The sequence below is a fragment of the Microplitis demolitor genome, chromosome 8 (assembly GCF_026212275.2).
Source record: "Microplitis demolitor isolate Queensland-Clemson2020A chromosome 8, iyMicDemo2.1a, whole genome shotgun sequence".
In the NCBI taxonomy this organism is placed as follows: Eukaryota; Metazoa; Arthropoda; class Insecta; order Hymenoptera; family Braconidae; genus Microplitis; species Microplitis demolitor.
In genome coordinates, this window is record NC_068552.1 from 12254586 (window position 1) to 12278038 (window position 23453).

Sequence of the window (23453 nt, forward strand, 5' to 3'; positions counted from 1 at the left end):
CGTTTCATTTCGGACAAATTATCTTTTGTAAGTTTTTCAATATACTTCAATGCTCTTTATCTATTTGTATTAGAATGAAAATCAGTCTAATATGCATATTAGACCGATTCAAAAAAATTCATTTTTTTTTTTATCAAGGACACACTCAGAAGTTTCAGTGGGATCAAAGACGATGCAAGTTAAAATTTGAGCCCTCAATATTAATATTAAGTACTCCTTGATTGCGATTTTCTATTTCCCATTTAAATAGCATGGGGAAAAAAATTTTCAAGTTTGGAATTTTATATCTCCGTAATGACGTATTGTACAAATAAGCCCAGGGTATAATTTGTAGGAAATTTAATGCTCTACAGAAAAGTTCTCTTATGATTTTTCTATATATCCATCTGTTCAAAAGTTACTTAAGCTTGAAGTCAAATTCATATTAAACTACGAGATCTTTTTACTTTTCCAGCAAAACTATCAGAGTTATTACAAAATGTCATAGGACCTTTTTTGTAGACAATTTTATTTTCTATAATTTATCATCGATAAAGTTTTTTGAAATTCTGTATGGTTTTCTAGTTATTAACATTTTGATGGAAAGCACTTTAAAAAAATAGTGTTGGGATAGATTTTAAGATCTTGACACTAAACCGGTAATAACTAGAAAACAACGTGGAATTTTAAAAAACTTTATCAAAAATAATTTGTAGGAAATAAAATTGTCTACAAAAAAGGTCTTATGACATTTTGTAATAAGTCTAATAGTTTCGCTGGAAAAGTAAAAAGATCTCGTAGTTTAATATAAATTTGACTTAAAGCTTAAGTAACTTTTGAACAGATGGATGTATAAAAAAATCATAAGAGAACTTTTTTGTAGAGCATTACATTTCCTACAAATTATATCCTGGGCTTATTTGTACAATACGTCATTACGGAGATATAAAATTCAAAACTTGAAAATTTTTTTCCCCATGCTATTTAAATGGGAAATAGAAAATCGCAATCAAGGAGTACTTAATATTAATATTGAGGGCTCAAATTTTAACTTGCATCGTCTTTGATCCCACTGAAACTTCTGAGTGTGTCCTTGATAAAAAAGAAATAGTCGATTTTTTTGAATCGGTCTAATACATATATATATATATATATATGTATAAATTATCTGTTGACAAGTACAAATAATAATAATCATTTACTTAAGCTTTGAAAATAAAATATAATTAATTTTTCTTTGTAGATGATATAGTTCAAAGTAAATCGTATATATTTTGAATACATCAACGGCCTGAAGGATGAAATTTCATCTGCATAATTATCCACAATTGCATGAATTTAAAAATAATTTAAGATATTGTTTCTATCTTAAATAAATATACGTATTCTTTTGCTTTTTACTAATTGTTCAGTAATTAAATTTTATTACTTGTGTAAGATTTTTAAGCATACATTTAATAAGATAAAATAATTATTAAATAAATTTCAAAGTAGAGAACAAATAATTAGTTTTCATAAATCCATTATTCATTTTTTTTAAGTTATTCACATTGTTCCTAGCAACAAAAAAAAAAACAAAAAAAAAAACACAAAAAAAAACAGCATTTAAAAGTTATTAATACATACAATAATTACTCTTGTATATTATTTATTTTTAATATAATAATAATAATAATAATAATAATAATAATAATAATAGTTATAATATAATAATAATAATAATGTAGATATTACTAATAAAATAATTATAATAATATACACAATTAAAAAAAAGTATCGCGAAGGATATTCGATCAAGATAAATTTACAATTAATTTATGATTGGTAAAAACATTAACGTCATAATACATCATAATTATTTTTTTTTGTTTTTTTGTTTTTTACATAATTAATAAAAAAGAAAAATTACAATTTACATGACGTTATAAATTCTTGAATAACCTTGTAGCATTGAAGCACATTATTCAAATATATATATATTTTTTTATTTACTTTATTTGGTTTCGTCACTGAAAGCCAAAACTTGAGAACCATTTATTTATTCATTTATTAACAGTAAGAAAAAACATTAACATTTTCATTAGCAAGCAATATATATACTCATTAAGGTATATAGATAATATAATTTTTAATTTCGAATATCTAAACGATTGTAAGGAAGTGAATATTATTATTATGCAATATTAATATTATATAATTACGAGTCCACTTCACTTAACAATCGCTCATTTATTTATTGTTATATTAATTTATGTATATTTATTTTGCATCGCATGATTATAAATAGATTTTAGAAGAGCTACAACTCTTTTAAATGATCTTTAAAATAATTACTCTGCTTTTTTTTCATTTATTATGAATATTTTAAATAATATTTAGCCAGTATATGACAGTAAATATGATTTTTAAAAATGTCAGAGAATAAGCATTTAATTGGTTTTTCATGTGGACGGGCTTGCATAGTGACGACTAGGTATTAAGACAGCTAGTTACTACACTAGCTGTAGCTATTTTTATAACTATTTAAAATGAAGCAAAATAAAATAAGTAAAAATTTAAAAATAAAATAATTGATTTAAAATTTAAAAAAAGCATGGGCCTAAGCTGATACATAGGACTTTTTTTCATAATTTTGATATAGAGTAACATGCGATAAAAAATAAAATATGAATTCGTAGCGAGGAATCAATTCATACTTTTTTTTTTTATTTTATAGATTAATTTTTTTCTTATTTTCAAATTTAAAAATTTTAATTTATGATTTTTAATTAGTCTAATGAAGACAAAAAATTTCACTGTGCTCTTCTTTCCTCTGTCATAAACTGATCGACGACTTTTTGCATCGATTCTCGAAGTTCATTGTTTCCAGACATTTCTTCAGTTACAGGCACCGTTGATGATAATGATGAGGTCATTATTCGTGTCGTTCTCGTTATTCTGTAATTAAAATATTACATAGTTATTATTAAATCTATTATAAATTTAAATGAAATCGAAATTACTGAAAATAATTTTTATACCTTTCGTTGGTCACTGGGTCGATCTCTGTTGTAGTTGTTTCCGTATATGACGGTTCACTATGTTGCAAAAAGTCAGATTCTGTAGATACATAAGAATAATTTGATAAGTTTAAAAATGAACTTTAAAAATATTATAAAAAAAAAATTTTTTATTATTTAGAAATTAATATTATTTTTTTAATTTGCAAACTGCAATATAAATTAATAATATATGAGAATATATATATATATATATATATATATATATATATATATATATATATATATATATATATATATATATATATATATATATATATATATATATATATATATATATATATATATGTTGCTTTTATTTTACTATACGCTTAAATGTATTGTCACATCGAATATATACGTTACTCTCTTATATAATTTTTGTAAGTTTTACATCATGCCCAAACAAGGGGTATAAAAAGACTAGACACGTAATAAAAAAAAATTCACAGCATTACTAAATTCTGGCAACAAAAAATTTTACTGTTTTAGCTAATTATAATTATTATTTTATTTATTACTTCTAGTATTACTTTACTGTTGAATGAATTTTTTTAGCAATTAAACAGTTATATCGATAAACTAATTAGGTAATTTCATTTTTTTTATACAATTTCAACAGAGATTGTTTTATTTTTATATTTTTTAATGATTCATATTTTTATGAATTAAATTATTTGAGGGCCTCCAAAAAAAACGAAATAACTTTTTAAAAATATTATCGCTTGATTATTGAGAAGAAAATACTAAATTGAATTTTTCATCTTAGTTTTAATTGATTATTAAAAAAAAAAAAATATGGATTTATTAGTACTGTTAGACGAACAATCACGTTATTTTTAAAGATAAATAAAAGTAATTTTTTATTTACTATAAAAAAAAGATCATTAGTTTAGTTACTTATAATATTTTAGTTAATGTTAGATTATTCGTTACAAATTTTTTTTAAATATTTAGACTATTAAACTACTTATAATTATAATTATAAGCAATAATAATTTAATTAATCACGCTTACTTACTTTTTCATAAAGGTTGTACTTAAAATAAATAATTTAAACTCAAATCTATTTATGAAAATTCGTCTAACAATTCTAATGACTTTATAAATATATTTTTTTTTTTAAATTAAAATTTTATAATTATTGTATTTGTTTGTGATTAACCATCGTAACACGAACGTTGGTCCCTCTAAACTTTAGCTTTATCTTGAGAATATATTTGTTCTCACAGGAACTACAAAGGATCGAGTGGTCTCGAAAGAGTTATGAGATTACAAAGACGAGATAAATAAATAGCATATAATCAAAGTATTATTAACACTACACTATTATATATTATCGTGCAAAACAAACACTACAATTGGTTGTGATTATTATCTATTTAAAATTAATAAGTAAATATAACATACTTTTGTAATATTTCAAAGCAAATAAAATTATAATAAAGTGCAGTGTACTATGAATTATAGTTATAAATAAATATTTGTTTTTCATGCCTGTATAACATGTTAAATAGTCATGCATTGTAGTCATTACATCAATAAAAATACTGAAAAAACTAAAGCTTGTATTTATTGGATTTATTTATAATTTATTCTACCATAATTTAATATTTAAAGAATAATCTTGTTGACCTAAAATTGGAATTGGCATTTATTTTATAGATATATTTTTTATAATTTTTCGTATGGTTTCCTGATTGGAATAATAAGTATTAAATGTAATGTAATTATTAATTTAAAAAATAATTATCATTTGTCGTACCCAGATTGCCTTGGGTCATGACTTGAGAGGACACGTGAGAGTACTCGAGGTTCCATCAGGGCAAGATAAATTGCACATATGCCAATTAAAATAGCAGCAGCCACACTTATCCAACAAATCCAGTTGGTTCTATCACTAGTCTTGATCCTTTCAAGGTTGTTTGTGGTCCCTACAGGACAGCTTTTCACACTCTCGGCCAATTGTACCAAATTGCGCTCTGCTATTACCACGTTAATTATAGTATATATATTCTTACTAAAAAATTATCTAATTGATAATTTAAATTTAAAACGTTGTCATAAGCTATATAATAAGAATCACGATATAACTCCGGATTTAAATGATAATTTTACATTTGACATGGAGTTTTAGTTCTCAGTACTGACTCTAATTTTCTTTTTAGTAATGACAAACTGCATGAATGATTATAGTATTCCCAGTGAATTTTGATTGAGGATATTTAAGCAACTAGCTGTCAATAACCGCTTGATAAATCATGTTTTAATACCTTGTAGAGATAAAATAAAATCACCTAGCAATAATATAAAAAAACAAAAATTTCCTTTACAAGCTTTGTTTTTCCTTATAACCGTAGTAATGATAACAAAATTCAAGGTGCGGTTTTTCGTTCGAAACATGCAAGCCGTGCAAATTAAAATTAAAATAATTATGCATTAAATTGTTTTTTTGAATGAAACAAAAAAAAAAATTAAGCAAATTAAAGGGGAGAAATAAGTAAAAAAGAAAATAATAATAATAATAACAATAATATTTAGGGCAGCAGCCAATGAAGCTTTTAAAAATATAAATATATTTTTGCGGGTTTAAGGACGAGGAGCCTGGAGATGATCTGAAGGTGAGTCGTTTTAGCAGGATATTTACATCGCTTACTTAGAACTGTTAGCTGTGAGTGAGGTACCTTGGTCATCTTCCATAGGGGAGAGTTCTGCACCTTCGTGCAATGCAACATCAGAGCCACTGGAGCTGCCAAGTGTTCGCCTCTTGCTCAATGAACGTCTTCTTGGTCGTGGAGAGCCCTCGCTATCGCTGTCACTGGGTAAGTCATGCCGTGAATCACTATTTTTAGTGAATCCAGCATCACATGAACCTGGTGAAGTATCCAATGAGTATTGAGTTTCCCAATTGTCATGATCATCACGAGATCTCGTTGATGATTCCCAGGAACTCTTGGTGCTGATTGATCTTACTTCTTTGACAATACTACCAGATGCACTTTCTTCGCTCATCCGATCTTCTTTAGATCTGGACGACGGTATTCTTTCATTTACGACAGTCTTTGAAGTTTTTACGGTATAGCTGCTGGCTTCAACGAGGTCTGGAAATTTATCAAAGTCCATTGGAATGTTCTCCAGCTGAGATAATTCACTGGTACTCAATAGCTTCTTCATGCCATTTTTATCTACTCCAGAACTAACAACTGTAGTTATTGTTTTAGTATAAACTGTCTCTTCAGGTAAAGTATGAGAGACTGTGGACGGATTTTCTACACTAGAGTCTTGTATAGTTGCCATACTAGTTTCTGTTATAATTTTATCATTAATTATCTCCAATGGTTTTAGCTTTTCCATAGGAACAGGAATCGTATTTTTTTTATTTGATTCTATTGAATCAAGAGTAGGCACTCGAGATTGTTCAACAAGGAGCTCTTTGTTGATTAAAAAATTATTTGCTGATATTTTACTTGGCTCTGGTATCTTAGATTTTGGGCTTCTTGAATTATGATGATGTTCGTTGAGTTCAAGAGTCATCTCAGTTTTGTTAATAGATGACTTGGTAGAGTGACGTGGGGCGGGAACAGGTTGCTTTGTCGGAGCAGAAGTAGTAACATGCCTCTCTACAGTCCCATCAATCTCAGCCGAATCATGCCCTGACCCATCCAAAAGGACATGGACAAGAACAGGAACAAGGGCATATATAAAGCACATTGATACACACTAAATAAATTTTAAACTTTCTAGCCCAGCTGTAAATATTAACTTTATACTTCCTCTTGTTAAATTGGCTTTTAAATAATTGTAAAAATAACTTTGTTATTTTTTAAAAAACTCAATAAATAAGAAAGAAAAAATAGGGTCAGCTTTCGTCAATCAATATCAAACAAAACTTTTTAATTGGTATCAACACTGAATGAATGATATTTTTGTTTTTGTTTTTTTTTTTTTTTTTATGAAAAAAGAAGATGAAACATTTATTGAATGGTGTTATGTTTAAATTGATTGAATGCACTTCATTGAAACTAATAGATATATAAAGCTGTTATCTATAATTCTTATAATCTACATTATCTAAATCTAATAATCTATGGTTAATATATAAAATAAATATTCACAAGTTGTAAAAAAAACGTATATGTGCTGTTAATAATAATTATTATTTTTAATAAATAGTTAGTTATATCAATGAAACGCATTCATAAAGTAGTAGTTGTGTGGTAAAAGCGTCAGCAAGTGCTAACTATGGAAGATAAAGCTAAATATAACTGAGGGTACCAAAAGAGTAAAAATTACTCTAACATACTGATCTCTTCCAGCTAGTTAAACTATTTTAATTACATTTTTAAATGTATAATAATTTGAAACAAAAATAAATTGCGAATAAAATAGATAGATTTTTTGTTGTTAAACGTTTCTTTTTTTTGTTGTTTTATACATTTAATTACCTGGCTTTCCCGCTGCGAAGGCCTGATCTGCAAGAAGTTGGGCACGTTTGGCAGCTTCCTCAGTTACATCTGTAATAAACCCACAAATATATATGAGTATTATCGTGATTCAATATTTAGTGAACATTTAAAGCAGTGATTTAAACAGTGGTGAATAAGGATGAAGTGATGATAAGTTCCCTGGCCATATTCATTTGGTTCGCATGCTTCGCTAGACCGTGGTTCTCCTGTTAATGAAATTATTTAAAAATTACGTAACGCGCGGTTAGAAATTTTTTTTTGTTTTATGTAGTTTTTTTTTTAACTTGGTTTCATTTTGAAATAAATATTTAAAAAATGGAGGTTTTACAATGAAGGAAATAGGACATAATGATAAAAAAAAAAAAAGAAAAATTAATTGATTAATTGGATCGTGATACCACATGGACACCACAGTGCAGTGGTTGAAAAAGCTCTGCAAAATTAATATAACATAAGAAATAAATTATAAACCCCTGAAATCATGCATTAAACTCAAATATAAAAACGTAAAAAAATTGGTTATAATTACGGTAACAGTAATTATAATTGTTAGAACTATAAAAAAATAAAATAGCAAATCAATTGGATTATGTTACAGCAAAATATTATTTTTTCGGATAGTTTCATGGATAACTAGCCTGTCAATTGATCGATTCGAGCTGCAAAATGATAAACATTTTTCCTGTTAAAAATAAAGTTAAAAGAAAATAATTTTTTACATCATTTTGCAGTCAAAAATTTGCTGAGAGGCTAGTAATGTAGATTATAATGTTGTTTCAAGTATTATTATTGTTAAAATTTGATCTCGCCATTAGCATTTTAACTAGATTTAATGACGGATCACGGAGCATGATTCATTTTTTTTTTTATTGGACAATTATAAATAATTGTCTTGTCTACCCAACTCACGATGGTAGAACTTAAAAAAATGTTGTAATTAAATAAAAAAAATTAATCTTAATGAGTTAAAAAATATATCAAAGCATTAAAAAAAAAAAAAAATTCAACGGAAATTAGGTTTTTATGTTACACACAGCTGGTATGTAATATAATATATATGTATATATATATTTTTGAAATATATATAACACATTCAATCATTTTTTAAGATACCTTTAATGCTACTGTCACCGAGCTCGTCGGGGCTGGGTGGCGGGGTCGCCGCTGCCGTCCGCACAGACTTTGTTACGACTGTGGTGACGGATTGTACTGCGCGAGGCTCGAGGTGCCCTAATTTATTTAAATCTCCATCATATTCATCAAGTCTTTCTGTTGATGATGTTCTTTCCTGAATTCTAACTACCCTAACTTCTTTAACCACTTCTTTCGTTGTACTAGTAGTTTTTTGTGGAATGCGCGAGACAGACTTAACTCTCATGTCTGAATGATCCTGCGGAATTTTTTCTCTATCTATAGCTTTTTCTAATGAACTAAATGTCTCTAACTTAGCTTCTGCATCGGTCGCTTCAACAGATTTAGAATCGGTCTCGCGGAGCGGGGAAGATACGTCATAACTACCAGATAAATGCGAGTCTTTTGAATCAATTTTTGTGTCCTCCCAGAATTTTCCCGTTGCATCTTTAATGTTATCAGCAACGTGATCAACTTCTTTAACTATTTTGTGTGATGCACTCTTTGCACCTTTTACAATACTTGAAATAACACCCTTCGGTTTATCTTTGTTTTTGGATTTTTCTGGAAGAGTTCCATGCTCTAAAGTACTAGGAGCGGAATCCAACTCCGATGCAGTGTCACTATCAGAAATAGTGAGATTTCTATCTACAGGCGATGATGATTTTATTGGAGATTTTGGATGGTAAAGTGAAGTACCTACGTCGTCGTGAACAGTTCGCTCAAGATCTAAATACATTTGCTGCCGCATGTGTTCCTCATCATCGAGAGGATCTACAACAGCTTTATCACGTACTACTTTTTCAGTTTTTGCTGATTCCTCAGCTTCCCGTCGAGCGCGTTCTTCTTCATCTTTAGCTTCTTCTTTAGTTTCATCCCAAAATTCCTTTACTTCTTCTGTTACTTCTTCAACCGCGTGTTTTGCACCCTTTATTATGCCAGAAAAAAAGCCACCGCTTTTGTCTTTAGCTTTTTTAGTTTCTTTTTTAATATCATCTCCATCCTTTTCTATTTCCTGCGTCATAGACCCTTTTAACTTTTCAGCTTCTTTCTTTGTTGTCTGTACTACGTCTTCGGCTGAAGTAGCAGCAAGATCTTTACCTTTTTTGACATTTTGTTCTGTTTCTACTGATAATTCGTTTGCATCTTCTCTTATATTTTCAGCTGCATGTTTAGAGCTTTTCAAAATACCAAAGAACATACCACTACTTTTATCTCTAACTTTCTTAGCTTCTTTTTCTACTTTATCTTTCGTTGTGTCAGTAGAATCAACAACCGATTCTGATGCTTCAATAACTTTACTTTTTATGAGCTTAGCATCTTCTTTTATTTCATTATCAACTATATATTTTGCTTTCTTTACATCATCATTAATCTTCATGGCAGCGTCCTTAGTTGTCTTTGTTGTTTTCTCAGCATCTTTGTTGATTTTTACTTTAGTAACTTTCACGGCTTCTACTACAGCATCTTTACCAGATGTTAATTTCTTTGTTGCTTCATCTACCATAGACTTATCGTCACCAGCAATACCTTTTACCGTCTCTGATACTTTATCTTTGACTGCTGCAGCATCAGCAGTAGCTGTATCCTGAGCATCTTCTACTGGTTTCACCGCCTCTTCTGTAGCATGCTTGGCTCGGTCTTCTTCCATTTTGGCTTCTTCTTTCGTTTCATCCCAAAATTCCTTTACGTCTTCAGTTACTTCATCAACTGCATGTTTAGCTCCTTTAATAATACCAGAGAAGAAACTTGTACCTTTGGCTTTAGTCTTTTTAGATTCCTTTCCCAATTGTTTTTTTGTAGATTCTACTGAATCTTCTAATGCCTTTGTATCTTTTTTGGCTTCTGCTACGAGTATGTCTTCTTTATCTTTTAATTGACCCTTTACATTTTTTACAGTTTTTCCCACAGCCTCGACAGTTTTTGATGCTGTTTTACTTGTTTCAACTTGCGAACCGTGAATATCATCTTTCACACTATTTGCAAGATCCTCTACAACTTTTTCAAGTCGAGCCTTTTCTTCTGAAGCTTCACGTTGAGCTTCAATCAAAAAGCCTTCAACATCGCTGTGTTCTTGATTTGCACAATGTTTACCGCTTTTTAATATACCGAAAAACATACCACTAGTCTTATCATGAGCTTTCGTAGTTTCTTTTTTTGCTTTTTCTTTGGCCACCGCAGCACTGTCAACTGTTGTTTCAACTGCACTACTTGCTGTATCTTTGACACAGTTCGCATCTTCATTTATTTCTTTTGCGACAGCATCTTTAGTTTCAGTGATTGTCTCCGATGTTTTAATTGCAGTTCCAGAAATTTTTTCTCCCGTCGGCTTCACAGCGTCAGATAAGGCTTCTTTGCCTGTCGAGAGTTTAGCATGTGCTTTATCCTTAATTTCTTTCATGCTGCCAGTAATGTTCTCGACATCGTCACCCGTTTTTCGAGCCATGTCTTTTGCAGATTGCGACGTTTTTTCTGTAGCACTAGATATTACATCGGTGGTTTTTTTCATCGCTTCAGCAGCTGCTTCTTTTCCAGCAACGATATCATCATGAACTGTGTTTTTAGCATTTTTTATTGATTCGGCAGCATCCGCAGCAGCGCGTTTGGCCTTTTCTTCTTCATCTTCTGCCTCTTTTTTAGTTTCATCGACGAAATCTTTAACGTCTTCAGCGACTTCATCAGCGGCTTGCTTTACACCTTTGAATATTCCCGAAAAGAACCCTTTGCCTTTCTCTTTGGCTTTTTTAGCTTCTTTTTCCGCTTTCTCCTTTGCCACCGCAGCACTATCAGCAATTTTTTCAGTTGTGCCGCTAACTTTATCCTTAATTATCTTCGCATCTTCTTTTAATTCGTTTGCAACAGCGTCTGCAGTTTCTGTAATTGCCTCAGAAGCTTTATTTCCAGTTTCAGAGACTTTATCTCCCGTAACCTTTACTACGCCAGTCAAGACTTCTTTCCCTGCCACGAGTTCATCATGTGCTTTATCCTCAATTTTTTCCACGCTGCCAGCGATTTTCTCGACATCGTCACCCATTTTTCGAGCCACGTCTTTTGCAGATTGTGACGTTTTTTCTGTAGCACTAGATATTACATCGGTGGTTTTTTTCATCGCTTCAGCAGCTGCTTCTTTTCCAGCAACGATATCATCATGAACTTTGTTTTTAGCATTTTTTATTGATTCGGCAGCATCCGCAGCAGCGCGTTTGGCCTTTTCTTCTTCATCTTCTGCCTCTTTTTTAGTTTCATCGACGAAATCTTTAACGTCTTCAGCGACTTCATCAGCGGCTTGCTTTACACCTTTGAATATTCCCGAAAAGAACCCTTTGCCTTTCTCTTTGGCTTTTTTAGCTTCTTTTTCTGCTTTCTCCTTTGCCACCGCAGCACTATCAGCTATTTTTTCAGTTGTGCCACTAACTTTATCCTTAATTATCTTCGCATCTTCTTTTAATTCTCTTGCAACAGCGTCTTTAGTTTCTGTAATTGCCTCAGAAGCTTTATTTCTAGTTTCAGAGACTTTATCTCCCGTAACCTTTACTACGCCAGTCAAGACTTCTTTCCCTGCCACGAGTTTATCATGTGCTTTATCCTCAATTTTTTCCACGCTGCCAGCGATTTTCTCGACATCGTCACCCATTTTTCGGGCCACGTCTTTTGCAGATTGTGACGTTTTTTCTGTAGCACTAGATATTACATCGGTGGTTTTTTTCATCGCTTCAGCAGCTGCTTCTTTTCCAGCAACGATATCATCATGAATTTGGTTTTTAGCATTTTTTATTGATTCGGCAGCATCCGCAGCAGCGCGTTTGGCCTTTTCTTCTTCATCTTCTGCCTCTTTTTTAGTTTCATCGACGAAATCTTTAACGTCTTCAGCGACTTCATCAGCGGCTTGCTTTACACCTTTGAATATTCCCGAAAAGAACCCTTTGCCTTTCTCTTTGGCTTTTTTAGCTTCTTTTTCCGCTTTCTCCTTTGCCACCGCAGCACTATCAGCTATTTTTTCAGTTGTGCCGCTAACTTTATCCTTAATTATCTTCGCATCTTCTTTTAATTCTCTTGCAACAGCGTCTTTAGTTTCTGTAATTGCCTCAGAAGCTTTATTTCCAGTTTCAGAGACTTTATCTCCCGTAACCTTTACTACGCCAGTCAAGAATTCGTTCCCTGCAACGAGTTTATCATGTGCTTTATCCTCAATTTTTGCCACGCTGGCAGCGATTTTCTCGACATCGTCACCCATTTTTCGAGTCACGTCTTTTGCAGATTGTGACGTTTTTTCTGTTGCACTAGATATTACATCGGTAGTTTTTTTCATCGTTTCAGCAGCTGCTTCTTTTTCAGCAACGATATCATCATGAACTTTGTTTTTAGCTTTGTCTATAGACTCGGCAGCATCTGCAGCAGCGTGTCTGGCCTTCTCTGCCTCATCTTCAGCCACTTTTTTAGTTTCATCGACGAAGTCCTTAACGTTTTCAGCAGCATCATCAGCGGATTGCTTGAAACCTTTGAATATTCCCGAAAAAAACCCTTTGCTTTTCTCTTTAGCTTCTTTAGCTTCTTTCTCCGCTTTCTCCTTTGCCACCGTAGCACTATCAACTACTTTTTCAGTTGCACCACTTACTTTATCCTTAATTACCTTCGCATCTTCTTTTAATTCGTTTGCAACAGCGTCTGCAGTTTCTGTAATTGCCTCAGAAGCTTTATTTCCAGTTTCAGAGACTTTATCTCCCGTAGCCTTTACTGCGCCAGTCAAGACTTCTTTCCCTGCCACGAGTTCATCATGTGCTTTATCCTCAATTTTTTCCACGCTGCCAGCGATTTTCTCGACATCGTCACCCATTTTTCGAGCCACGTCTTTTGCAGATTGTGACGTTTTTTCTGTAGCACTAGATATTACATCGGTGGTTTTTTTCATCGCTTCAGCAGCTGCTTCTTTTCCAGCAACGATATCATCATGAACTTTGTTTTTAGCATTTTTTATTGATTCGGCAGCATCCGCAGCAGCGCGTTTGGCCTTTTCTTCTTCATCTTCTGCCTCTTTTTTAGTTTCATCGACGAAATCTTTAACGTCTTCAGCGACTTCATCAGCGGCTTGCTTTACACCTTTGAATATTCCCGAAAAGAACCCTTTGCCTTTCTCTTTGGCTTTTTTAGCTTCTTTTTCTGCTTTCTCCTTTGCCACCGCAGCACTATCAGCTATTTTTTCAGTTGTGCCACTAACTTTATCCTTAATTATCTTCGCATCTTCTTTTAATTCTCTTGCAACAGCGTCTTTAGTTTCTGTAATTGCCTCAGAAGCTTTATTTCTAGTTTCAGAGACTTTATCTCCCGTAACCTTTACTACGCTAGTCAAGACTTCTTTCCCTGCCACGAGTTTATCATGTGCTTTATCCTCAATTTTTTCCACGCTGCCAGCGATTTTCTCGACATCGTCACCCATTTTTCGGGCCACGTCTTTTGCAGATTGTGACGTTTTTTCTGTAGCACTAGATATTACATCGGTGGTTTTTTTCATCGCTTCAGCAGCTGCTTCTTTTCCAGCAACGATATCATCATGAACTGTGTTTTTAGCATTTTTTATTGATTCGGCAGCATCCGCAGCAGCGCGTTTGGCCTTTTCTTCTTCATCTTCTGCCTCTTTTTTAGTTTCATCGACGAAATCTTTAACGTCTTCAGCGACTTCATCAGCGGCTTGCTTTACACCTTTGAATATTCCCGAAAAGAACCCTTTGCCTTTCTCTTTGGCTTTTTTAGCTTCTTTTTCCACTTTCTCCTTTGCCACCGCAGCACTATCAGCTATTTTTTCAGTTGTGCCGCTAACTTTATCCTTAATTATCTTCGCATCTTCTTTTAATTCTCTTGCAACAGCGTCTTTAGTTTCTGTAATTGCCTCAGAAGCTTTATTTCCAGTTTCAGAGACTTTATCTCCCGTAGCCTTTACTACGCTAGTCAAGACTTCTTTCCCTGCCACGAGTTTATCATGTGCTTTATCCTCAATTTTTTCCACGCTGCCAGCGATTTTCTCGACATCGTCACCCATTTTTCGGGCCACGTCTTTTGCAGATTGTGACGTTTTTTCTGCGGCACTAGATATTACATCGGTAGATTTTTTCATCGTTTCGGCAGCTGCTTCTTTTCCAGCAACGATATCATCATGAACTTTGTTTGTAGCTTTGTCTATAGATTCGGCAGCATCTGCAGCAGCGTGTCTGGCCTTCTCTGCCTCATCTTCAGCCACTTTTTTAGTTTCATCGACGAAGTCCTTAACGTCTTCAGCAGCATCATCAGCGGATTGCTTGACACCTTTGAATATTCCCGAAAAGAACCCTTTGCCTTTCTCTTTGGCTTTTTTAGCTTCTTTTTCCGCTTTCTCCTTTGCCACCACAGCACTATCAGCTATTTTTTCAGTTGTGCCACTAACTTTATCCTTAATTATCTTCGCATCTTCTTTTAATTCTCTTGCAACAGCGTCTTTAGTTTCTGCAATTGCCTCAGTAGCTTTATTTCCAGTTTCAGAGACTTTATCACCCGTAACCTTTACTACGCCAGTCAAGACTTCTTTCCCTGCCACGAGTTTATCATGTGCTTTATCCTCAATTTTTTCTACGCTGCCAGCGATTTTCTCGACATCGTCACCCATTTTTCGAGCCACGTCTTTTGCAGATTGTGACGTTTTTTCTGTAGCACTAGATATTACATCGGTAGTTTTTTTCATCGTTTCGGCAGCTGCTTCTTTTCCAGCAACGATATCATCATGAACTTTGTTTGTAGCTTTGTCTATAGATTCGGCAGCATCTGCAGCAGCGTGTCTGGCCTTCTCTGCCTCATCTTCAGCCACTTTTTTAGTTTCATCGACGAAGTCCTTAACGTCTTCAGCAGCATCATCAGCGGATTGCTTGACACCTTTGAATATTCCCGAAAAGAACCCTTTGCCTTTCTCTTTGGCTTTTTTAGCTTCTTTTTCCGCTTTCTCCTTTGCCACCACAGCACTATCAGCTACTTTTTCAGTTGCACCACTAACTTTATCCTTAATTATCTTCGCATCTTCTTTTAATTCGTTTGCAACAGCGACTGCAGTTTCTGTAATTGCCTCAGTAGCTTTATTTCCAGTTTCAGAGACTTTATCACCCGTAGCCTTCACTGCGCCAGTCAAGACTTCTTTCCCTGCCACGAGTTTATCATGTGCTTTATCCTCAATTTTTTCCACGCTGCCGGCGATTTTCCCGACATCGTCACCCATTTTTCGAGTCACGTCTTTTGCAGATTGTGACGTTTTTTCTGCGGCACTAGATATTACATCGGTGGTTTTTTTCATCGTTTCAGAAGCTGCTTCTTTTCCAGCAACGACATCATCATGAACTTTGTTTGTAGCTTTGTCTATAGATTCGGCAGCATCTGCAGCAGCGTGTCTGGCCTTCTCTGCCTCATCTTCAGCCACTTTTTTAGTTTCATCGACGAAGTCCTTAACGTCTTCAGCAGCATCATCAGCGGATTGCTTGACACCTTTGAATATTCCCGAAAAAAACCCTTTGCTTTTCTCTTTAGCTTTTTTAGCTTCTTTCTCCGCTTTCTCCTTTGCCACCGTAGCACTATCAACTATTTTTTCAGTTGCACCACTAACTTTATCCTTAATTACCTTCGCATCTTCTTTTAATTCGTTTGCAACAGCGTCTGCAGTTTCTGTAATTGCCTCAGAAGCTCTATTTCCAGTTTCAGAGACTTTATCTCCCGTAGCCTTTACTGCGCCAGTCAAGACTTCTTTCCCTGCCACGAGTTCATCATGTGCTTTATCCTCAATTTTTTTCACGCTGCCAGCAATTTTCTCGACATCGTCACCCATTTTTCGAGTCACGTCTTTTGCAGATTGTGACGTTTTTTCTGCGGCACTAGATATTACATCGGTGGTTTCTTTCATCGCTTCAGCAGCTGCTTCTTTTCCAGCAACGACATCATCATGAACTTTGTTTTTAGCATTTTTTATTGATTCGGCAGCATCCGCAGCAGCGCGTTTGGCCTTTTTTTCTTCATCTTCTGCCTCTTTTTTAGTTTCATCGACGAAATCTTTAACGTCTTCAGCGACTTCTTCTGCGGCTTGCTTTACACCTTTGAATATTCCAGAAAAGAACCCTTTGCCTTTCTCTTTGGCTTTCTTAGCTTCTTTCTCCGCTTTACCTTTTGCCACCACAGCACTATCAACTACTACTTCAGCTGTACTAATCACTCGATCTTTCACACAGTTCGCATCTTCTTTTATTTCTCTTGCGACAACATCTTTAGCATCTGTAATTTTCTCCGAGGTTTTAATTGCAGTTTCTGAAATGTTTTGTCCTGTAGTCTTGGCAGCATCAGATAAAACTTCTTTACCTGTCACGAATCTATCATGTGATTTATCTTTAACTTCTTTTACGCTATCAGCTGCTTTTTTAATTTCTTGAGTTACTTTTCCGACCACTTCGTCCTTTCCAGTCTGGACCTTCGAAGTTGTTTGATCTTCTGCATCCTGAACGGATTTTCTAGCTTTTCCAGCTACTTCTATTGCTTCCTTTTTTTCCTCTGCAGCTGCTTGTCTAGTATGATCTAAGAATTCCTGAACATCATCTGCAATATCGTTCGATGTATGTTTCGCACTTTTGAAGATCCCTGAGAATAAACCTGTACTTTTATCTTTTCCTTTCATGGCTTCTTGCTCTGCTCTATATTTGGCCGCTTCAAAATTATCAGCAACTTCTTTAGCTGCAAGACTAACTTCGTCACAAACAATTTTGACATCGTCTTCAACAGCTTTGGATGTTTTAGCTCCTGCTCCCGAAATTTTTGCGTCAGCTGTCTGTGCAGTAGCAATAATTTTTTCGCCAGTTATTTTAACTGTATCAGAAACTGCATCTTTTCCAGTTATTAACTGTTTATGAGCTTTATCCTTTGCATCATCTACGTCACTTACAACTTTTGCTAAATTTTCCGCAACTCTCTCTTCAACTTTCTGTTTTTCTTTCTCAACATCAGAAACTATTTCATCTCTTGTATCTTCAGCAGTTTTGACAACTTCTTCGGTAACTCGCCGTGCTCGTTCTTCCTCTTTTTCAGCGTCTTTTTTCGTTTCATCAACGAATTCCTGAAGATCCTCAGCTACTTCATCACCAGTGTGTTTTATACCTTTGAAAATTCCTGCGAAAAATCCTTTCCCTTTAACTTTTTTTGCTTCATTTTCAGCTTCTTCTTTGGTTGTTTCAACACTTCCCACAACAGGTTTAGATGCTTCACTTATTTTATCTGCAACAAGTTTTGTATCTTTTTCTATTTCTTGTACAATTCTATCTTTTGCCTGTTCAATATTGTCACCAATTTTAGTAGCACTATCTTTAGCAGTTTCTGACGTTTGAATGGCTACTGCAGGAATATTTATATTCGTAGTTTTTACGGTTTTAATAATGGTGTGTCCAGTTGCCTTCGGTTCTTTTTCAACTATATCTTTGGATTTTTCCAACTCTGCTGTTCCAAGAACTTTACTTTTTATGAGCCTAGTATCTTGTTTGATTGCTTTGTCGACGATATCTTTTGTTTTCTTAGCATCATCACTGACTTTTTTGGCTGCACCTTTAGTTACCTTTCCAGTTTTTTCAACGCCTTTAACAGCTCTCTCTTGAGTTACTTTGACTGCTCCTACCACAGTGTTTTTTCCAGCTGTCATTTTCTTTTTTGCCTGGTTTTTCGCCGCTGTAGTATCATCTAAAACACCTTTTGCTGTCCCAGTTGCTTTACCAATTGCTTTGTCTTTAACTGTAGCGGCTTTAATCGTCATTTCATCTTGAACATCTTTAGATGCTTTTGTGGCCTCTTCAGCAGCAAGCTTAGCTTTTTTCTCATCCAACTTCGCTTCCTCCTTCGTCTCATTCCAGAATTCTTTAACATCTTCAGAAACTTCATCTACTGCATTTTTAGCTCCTTTCATTATACCAGTTACAAAGCCTGTACCTTTTTCTTTAGCTTTCTTAGAGCCCTTTTCAACTTGTTTCGCTGACGTTTTCGCAGAATCCACGACCGCTTTCGCATCTTTTTTAGCACCTTTAACAACTGCTGCTTTATTTGCTTTTATTTTATCGTCTGCTGATTTTACAACATTAACTGCATCAGTTTTAATCTTTTGTTTAGTGTCTTTAATATTATCTTTCACCGATATCACGTCTTTAACTACTTCATCTTTACTCTCTTTTGCTGTTTCTAGTTCCTTGTTCTTCAATTTTTCAACATCCGTAGACACTTTTTCTTTTGATTCTTTTGTATCTTTAACAGCTTTCTCTATAGCATGCTTAGCTTTTTCTTCTTCCTCTTTTGTTTCATCCCAAAATTCTTTAACTTCTTCGGTGACTTCATCAACAGCATGTTTAGTACCTTTAAATATTCCTGTTAAAAAGCTACCTTTCTCACCATTCTTCTTATTTTTAGATTCATCAACATCTTTTTCTGCAATATTTTTGTCCTTATCTTGAATGATTTCTTTCTCTTCCTTTTCATTTTCACTCATTGGAGCAGACGGATAAGGATACTCTTCCATAATAGCTGATATATTTCTAGTATCATCCAAAAATTTCGATGTTGCAATTCTTATTTCTTCATCTCCACTATCAAAAGACACATCAGTTGATGAACTTTTTTCTCTCGATTTACTTCGTCGTTTTAAAGTATTCTTAGGGCTTCTAAATATTCCAAATATTCCGCCTTTATCTGAATCTTTCTTTGAATCTGAAGTATCAGAAACAGGTGAAAGAATAGGAACGTCTGGTACTTCAACAATGACAGCATCTTTTTCAGTTTTAATGGTATCTTTGAGAGATTTCCTTCGTGTGTCAAATTCTCCAGTACGTTCAGCAGTTTTTCGTGTATCTTCCAAAAATTTTGATGTTGTTTGTCTAAGCTCTTCATCTCCACTGTCGAATGAGGGTTCTTTGGAGCTACTCCGATCTCTTGAACGAGTTTTATTCTTTAACTTCGGACTTTTAAATATACCAAAGAAACCACTTCCCTTTGGTTTTCCTTCATCAGCAGAGTCTTCAAAATCACCTGATATTCTTTTTTCAGCTTTTTCTAATTTTCCTGTTTCTGTATCACTAGTAGAAACAGTTGGTTTCATTTCTGAAACTTTTGGAGTATGTCCATTACTACCTTTAGTATCGTCTACAATTTTTGTTGTAGTTACCATTGTAGTTGTCATAGTTGAAGTCTTTTGAGAAGATTTTTTAATATCATAAGAAGTGCGTTTTAACTTATCCAAGGGTACATCTGAATCGTCTGTTACAGAAGCGAATTTTTCAACTTTTTCAATTTGATCCTCGGGCATGACTTTTGAACTAACAGGTTGAAATAATTTATCTGCAGTTTTACGTGTGTCATCCAAAAAAGTCTTAGTAGCAATTCTTAATTCTTCATCTCCACTATCAAAAGATGTTTCTTTTGTATCTTTATCTTTTGATCTACTTCGTCTCTTTTCCTTTGATTTCGGACTACGGAAAATACCAAAGAAGCCCCCTGATTTCTCTTTTGCTTCATCAACGACATCTTCAACATCTGTTTTCACCTCACTAGCAACTTGTTTTGTTTCTCTTGTAATTGCTTTTTCGATAGATGTAGTAGATTTTTCAGTTTCATCAATATAATGCTTCATTTTATCATCTAGTGATTTAATATCACCACTCAAACGTTTCAAATCAGCGTCAATAACTTTACCACTATCTTTAATACTTAATTTCATAGTTTCGATGTCATCAACAACTTTTTTATTTCGTCGTAACACTGAATCTACTTCATCTTTTGGTCTATCTTTCATACCATTAGCGGATTTTTTAATATCTTCATCGACTTTTTCTTTCAGATTTTTAACTTCTTTCTTTGCTTTTTCTTCAGTAGTTTCGAGAGTTTTCTTACCATCATCAACAGCAGAATCTATATCACTCTCGATTTTTTTTGAAGTTTTGAAAAGATTTGTGAAAAACCCATGTTTTTCTTTACCATTTTCAGGTTCTTCTGAAATTTCTCTAGAGTCTCGTTTTCTCTCTGAAAATTTTCCAGTATCTAATTTTTTTGATTGAGGTTTTTCGGATACATGTTGTTCAGGTACAAAAGCCTCAGCACTCCTTCTTGAATCATATAGAAAATCTGCAGTAGCCCAAATCGGATCACGATTTGGCTCGTTCTCCGGTAATTTTGGAGGACAAATAGCAATATAGGTTGCAGGATCAAAAGCAGGATAAGATGGTGATTCTTTAATTGATTCAGCAACTTTTCGAGTATCATCCAAAAATTCTTTAGTTACTGTTTTTATTTCATCATCACCGCTATCAAAAGATGGATCTTTAGAATCCTTAGACTTTCCTTTCTTCAATTTTGGTCCCTTAAAAATGCCAGAAAATATTCCACCTTTTTCTTTTTTCTTACTATCTTCTTTAGTGTTATCTGGTTGACTATAAACATCTTCATAAACTGATTTTCTTGAATCTTCATTCATCTTCTTGGTTTTTTTATCAGTCTCATCTTTTTTATTATCCACTGTAACTTTATCCTTTTGTTTTGTAGATTTATCAGCAATTTCTTTATCTTCTTTAGACAATTTTTCCTTTGCACTTGTACTTTTGTCATCAGCCGGCATCGTGACAGAGTCAATGACGACTCTGGTGATGCTGTTGGCTTGTTCCGTCGCACGATCGGTTGGAACGTTTATATCAAACGCAACCGTCTGCACTTCCGGCACGGTCGTTGTCACTTTAGTTGTAATAATTTTTTCCTCGATTACCGGACCACTTGTAACAGTTGTCTTCGTCACAACAACTTTTCTTGATTCTTCAGATGGTGATTGCGTAACATTTAATCCTATAATAGGATCATCAGCACCAAAGAAAGATGATTGTCCGGGAGATACTTCACGCACTGTTGTTGTTTTAGTAAATAACCCAGAATCTGGATCACCTTTTGTTGTTGTCACGATAGTTTTTGAAATAATTTTACCCTTTGTACGAGGATCATCAATTTCTTTATGTTTTAATTCTTTTGTAATTAATGGCTCGATAGATTCTTCCCCGCGAGTTACGATCTCTTTAACTACTATACCTTCAATACCGCGTACTAATTTATCATCATCATGAATGCCTACTGCACCTCCCGCCTCTTTACCCCCTTCTCGATAAACCCCCGACAACCCCTCCATCATTAATTTCTCCTTCTCTTTCTCAGCGTCTTGTATAACACCTGTTAATTAAGTTATAACATTTTAGGCATATCTAAAAACGTAAGAAAAATTATAGACAATTTTCAATTATTTTGTTTTAGATTTTTCTCTTTAGTTTTAATTTTTTAAGTTGCGTATTTGTTACTGTATTATTTTTAATTATTGTTTAGTCAAAGCTGCGATCGCCGAATATTTTATTTATTTATACTTTTATTGTAATTACTTATTTTACTTTATTATTTATTGATTACGATAGAGACGAGGGATTAAACAACTTTTTATGTGCTTTATGTGCGTACGTGTTTGTGCTGTGGAGCAGCTATCCCCTTACATTATTTTTATTTCAAACATAAATACGTAATCATTTTTTCTTATTTATACGTTAATATAAGACTGACATTGTCACTATATTGCCCTACATTTACTCAATCTACTCAAAGCTTAATTTACATTACGCTAATGTAAGAAGATAATTTGGCAGTATATTATCATTGCTCTACTTGATTATTGCAGGTCTTTTACATTATAAAATGTAAAATATGATCTTGCGTTGGTTTCAAATAATTTCCATACATCAAAACTTTAAAAAAAAAAATTTACTATTATTATTGAAACTATTAAAAAATCAAGTTAATAATATTTTATTTTTATGTCTCTATTTTTTAGTTATTATTGAATACAATAGAATCTATAATGGCGTATGTGTCTTTATGATAAATAATAAATATTAATACATTTTACTAATTAAATATTATAAATTCTCGCACTCATATTCTTGATGAGATAATATTAATGATAAATATGTTATTATCCATATCTTAACTATACTCAATACTTTGCAATTAATAATCAATAACTATTAGCAAGTTAATGTTTACAATGAAATTAATTTCATTATTTAAATTTTATTTATTCAAAATTCTTATATTTATAACTTTATTAATGCAGCTAATTTATAGGTGTATATAAATTAATAACATGAATCAATAAAGACGCTACAGTATTCATTTTACTAGTGTAAGAGACGAAAAAAACAATAATTAGCTCAATAAAACTAGACAGAAAGTGTGAATTCTCATTGTTATAACGTAAATTATGAGAACTTTAGATTTTCTTTTAATTAATCAAACGACAGCTGCTCCGTGTGCCCACACAGCGAGCTCATGCAACGCTAAATACATAAAAAAAAAATAACTAAATATTTTATTTGCGGCATTTTCACGCTTAAAAAACACTGCTGTAAATTAAATTAAAATATTCGACAAGGAGAAAGAGAATAAAAGAGAGAAAGGAGAAGTTCTATACCAATCTATATTCATATTTAAATTAATATAAATTGATATAAGTTAATTAATAAGTTCTTTTTTATAGAAAGTTATAAATTAAAGAGAACTTTTAACGGCGAAGCAATTGGCCTAGTCATATTATTATGACAATGACAAGTTGCATGAAGCCAAAGAAGAAAATTAATATTTTAAATATATATTTTTGAAAAAATATATTTGTGCACTTTTTTGCTATTGTTAAATTGATGAATTAAAAATTGAAAACAAATAATGATTATGATTTTCGCGATGATGGCGATGTTGTGTTTTTTTAATATAATTTAATAACGATTAAATGTAATAT

General features: G+C 33.0%; 1 protein-coding gene across 14 annotated transcripts in view; it reads right to left on the reverse strand.

Annotated features, from left to right (window-relative positions):
- Positions 1 to 1623: 1623 nt before the first annotated feature.
- LOC103573905 (ankyrin-3) overlaps positions 1624 to 23453 on the reverse strand; it is a 54162-nt gene continuing 32332 nt past the window's right edge. For 5 of the 14 annotated variants that reach the window (XR_008404100.1, XR_008404099.1, XR_008404098.1 and 2 more), the window contains 6 exons: positions 8597 to 21844; positions 7463 to 7531; positions 5702 to 6670; positions 4783 to 5002; positions 3000 to 3078; positions 2896 to 2916 (listed from right to left, as the gene is read on the reverse strand). Coding sequence is in view for 3 of the 14 variants with exons in the window: in XM_053741068.1 (XP_053597043.1) it covers positions 2772 to 2916; positions 3000 to 3078; positions 5702 to 6670; positions 7463 to 7531; positions 8597 to 21844 (14510 nt within the window). In the remaining 11 variants the exon portion in view is untranslated. Of the gene's footprint in view, positions 2917 to 2999; positions 3079 to 4782; positions 5003 to 5701; positions 6671 to 7462; positions 7532 to 8596; positions 21845 to 23453 lie in introns of all 14 variants that reach the window. The other 9 variants (XR_008404097.1, XM_053741068.1, XR_008404104.1 and 6 more) reach the window with 9 other exon arrangements.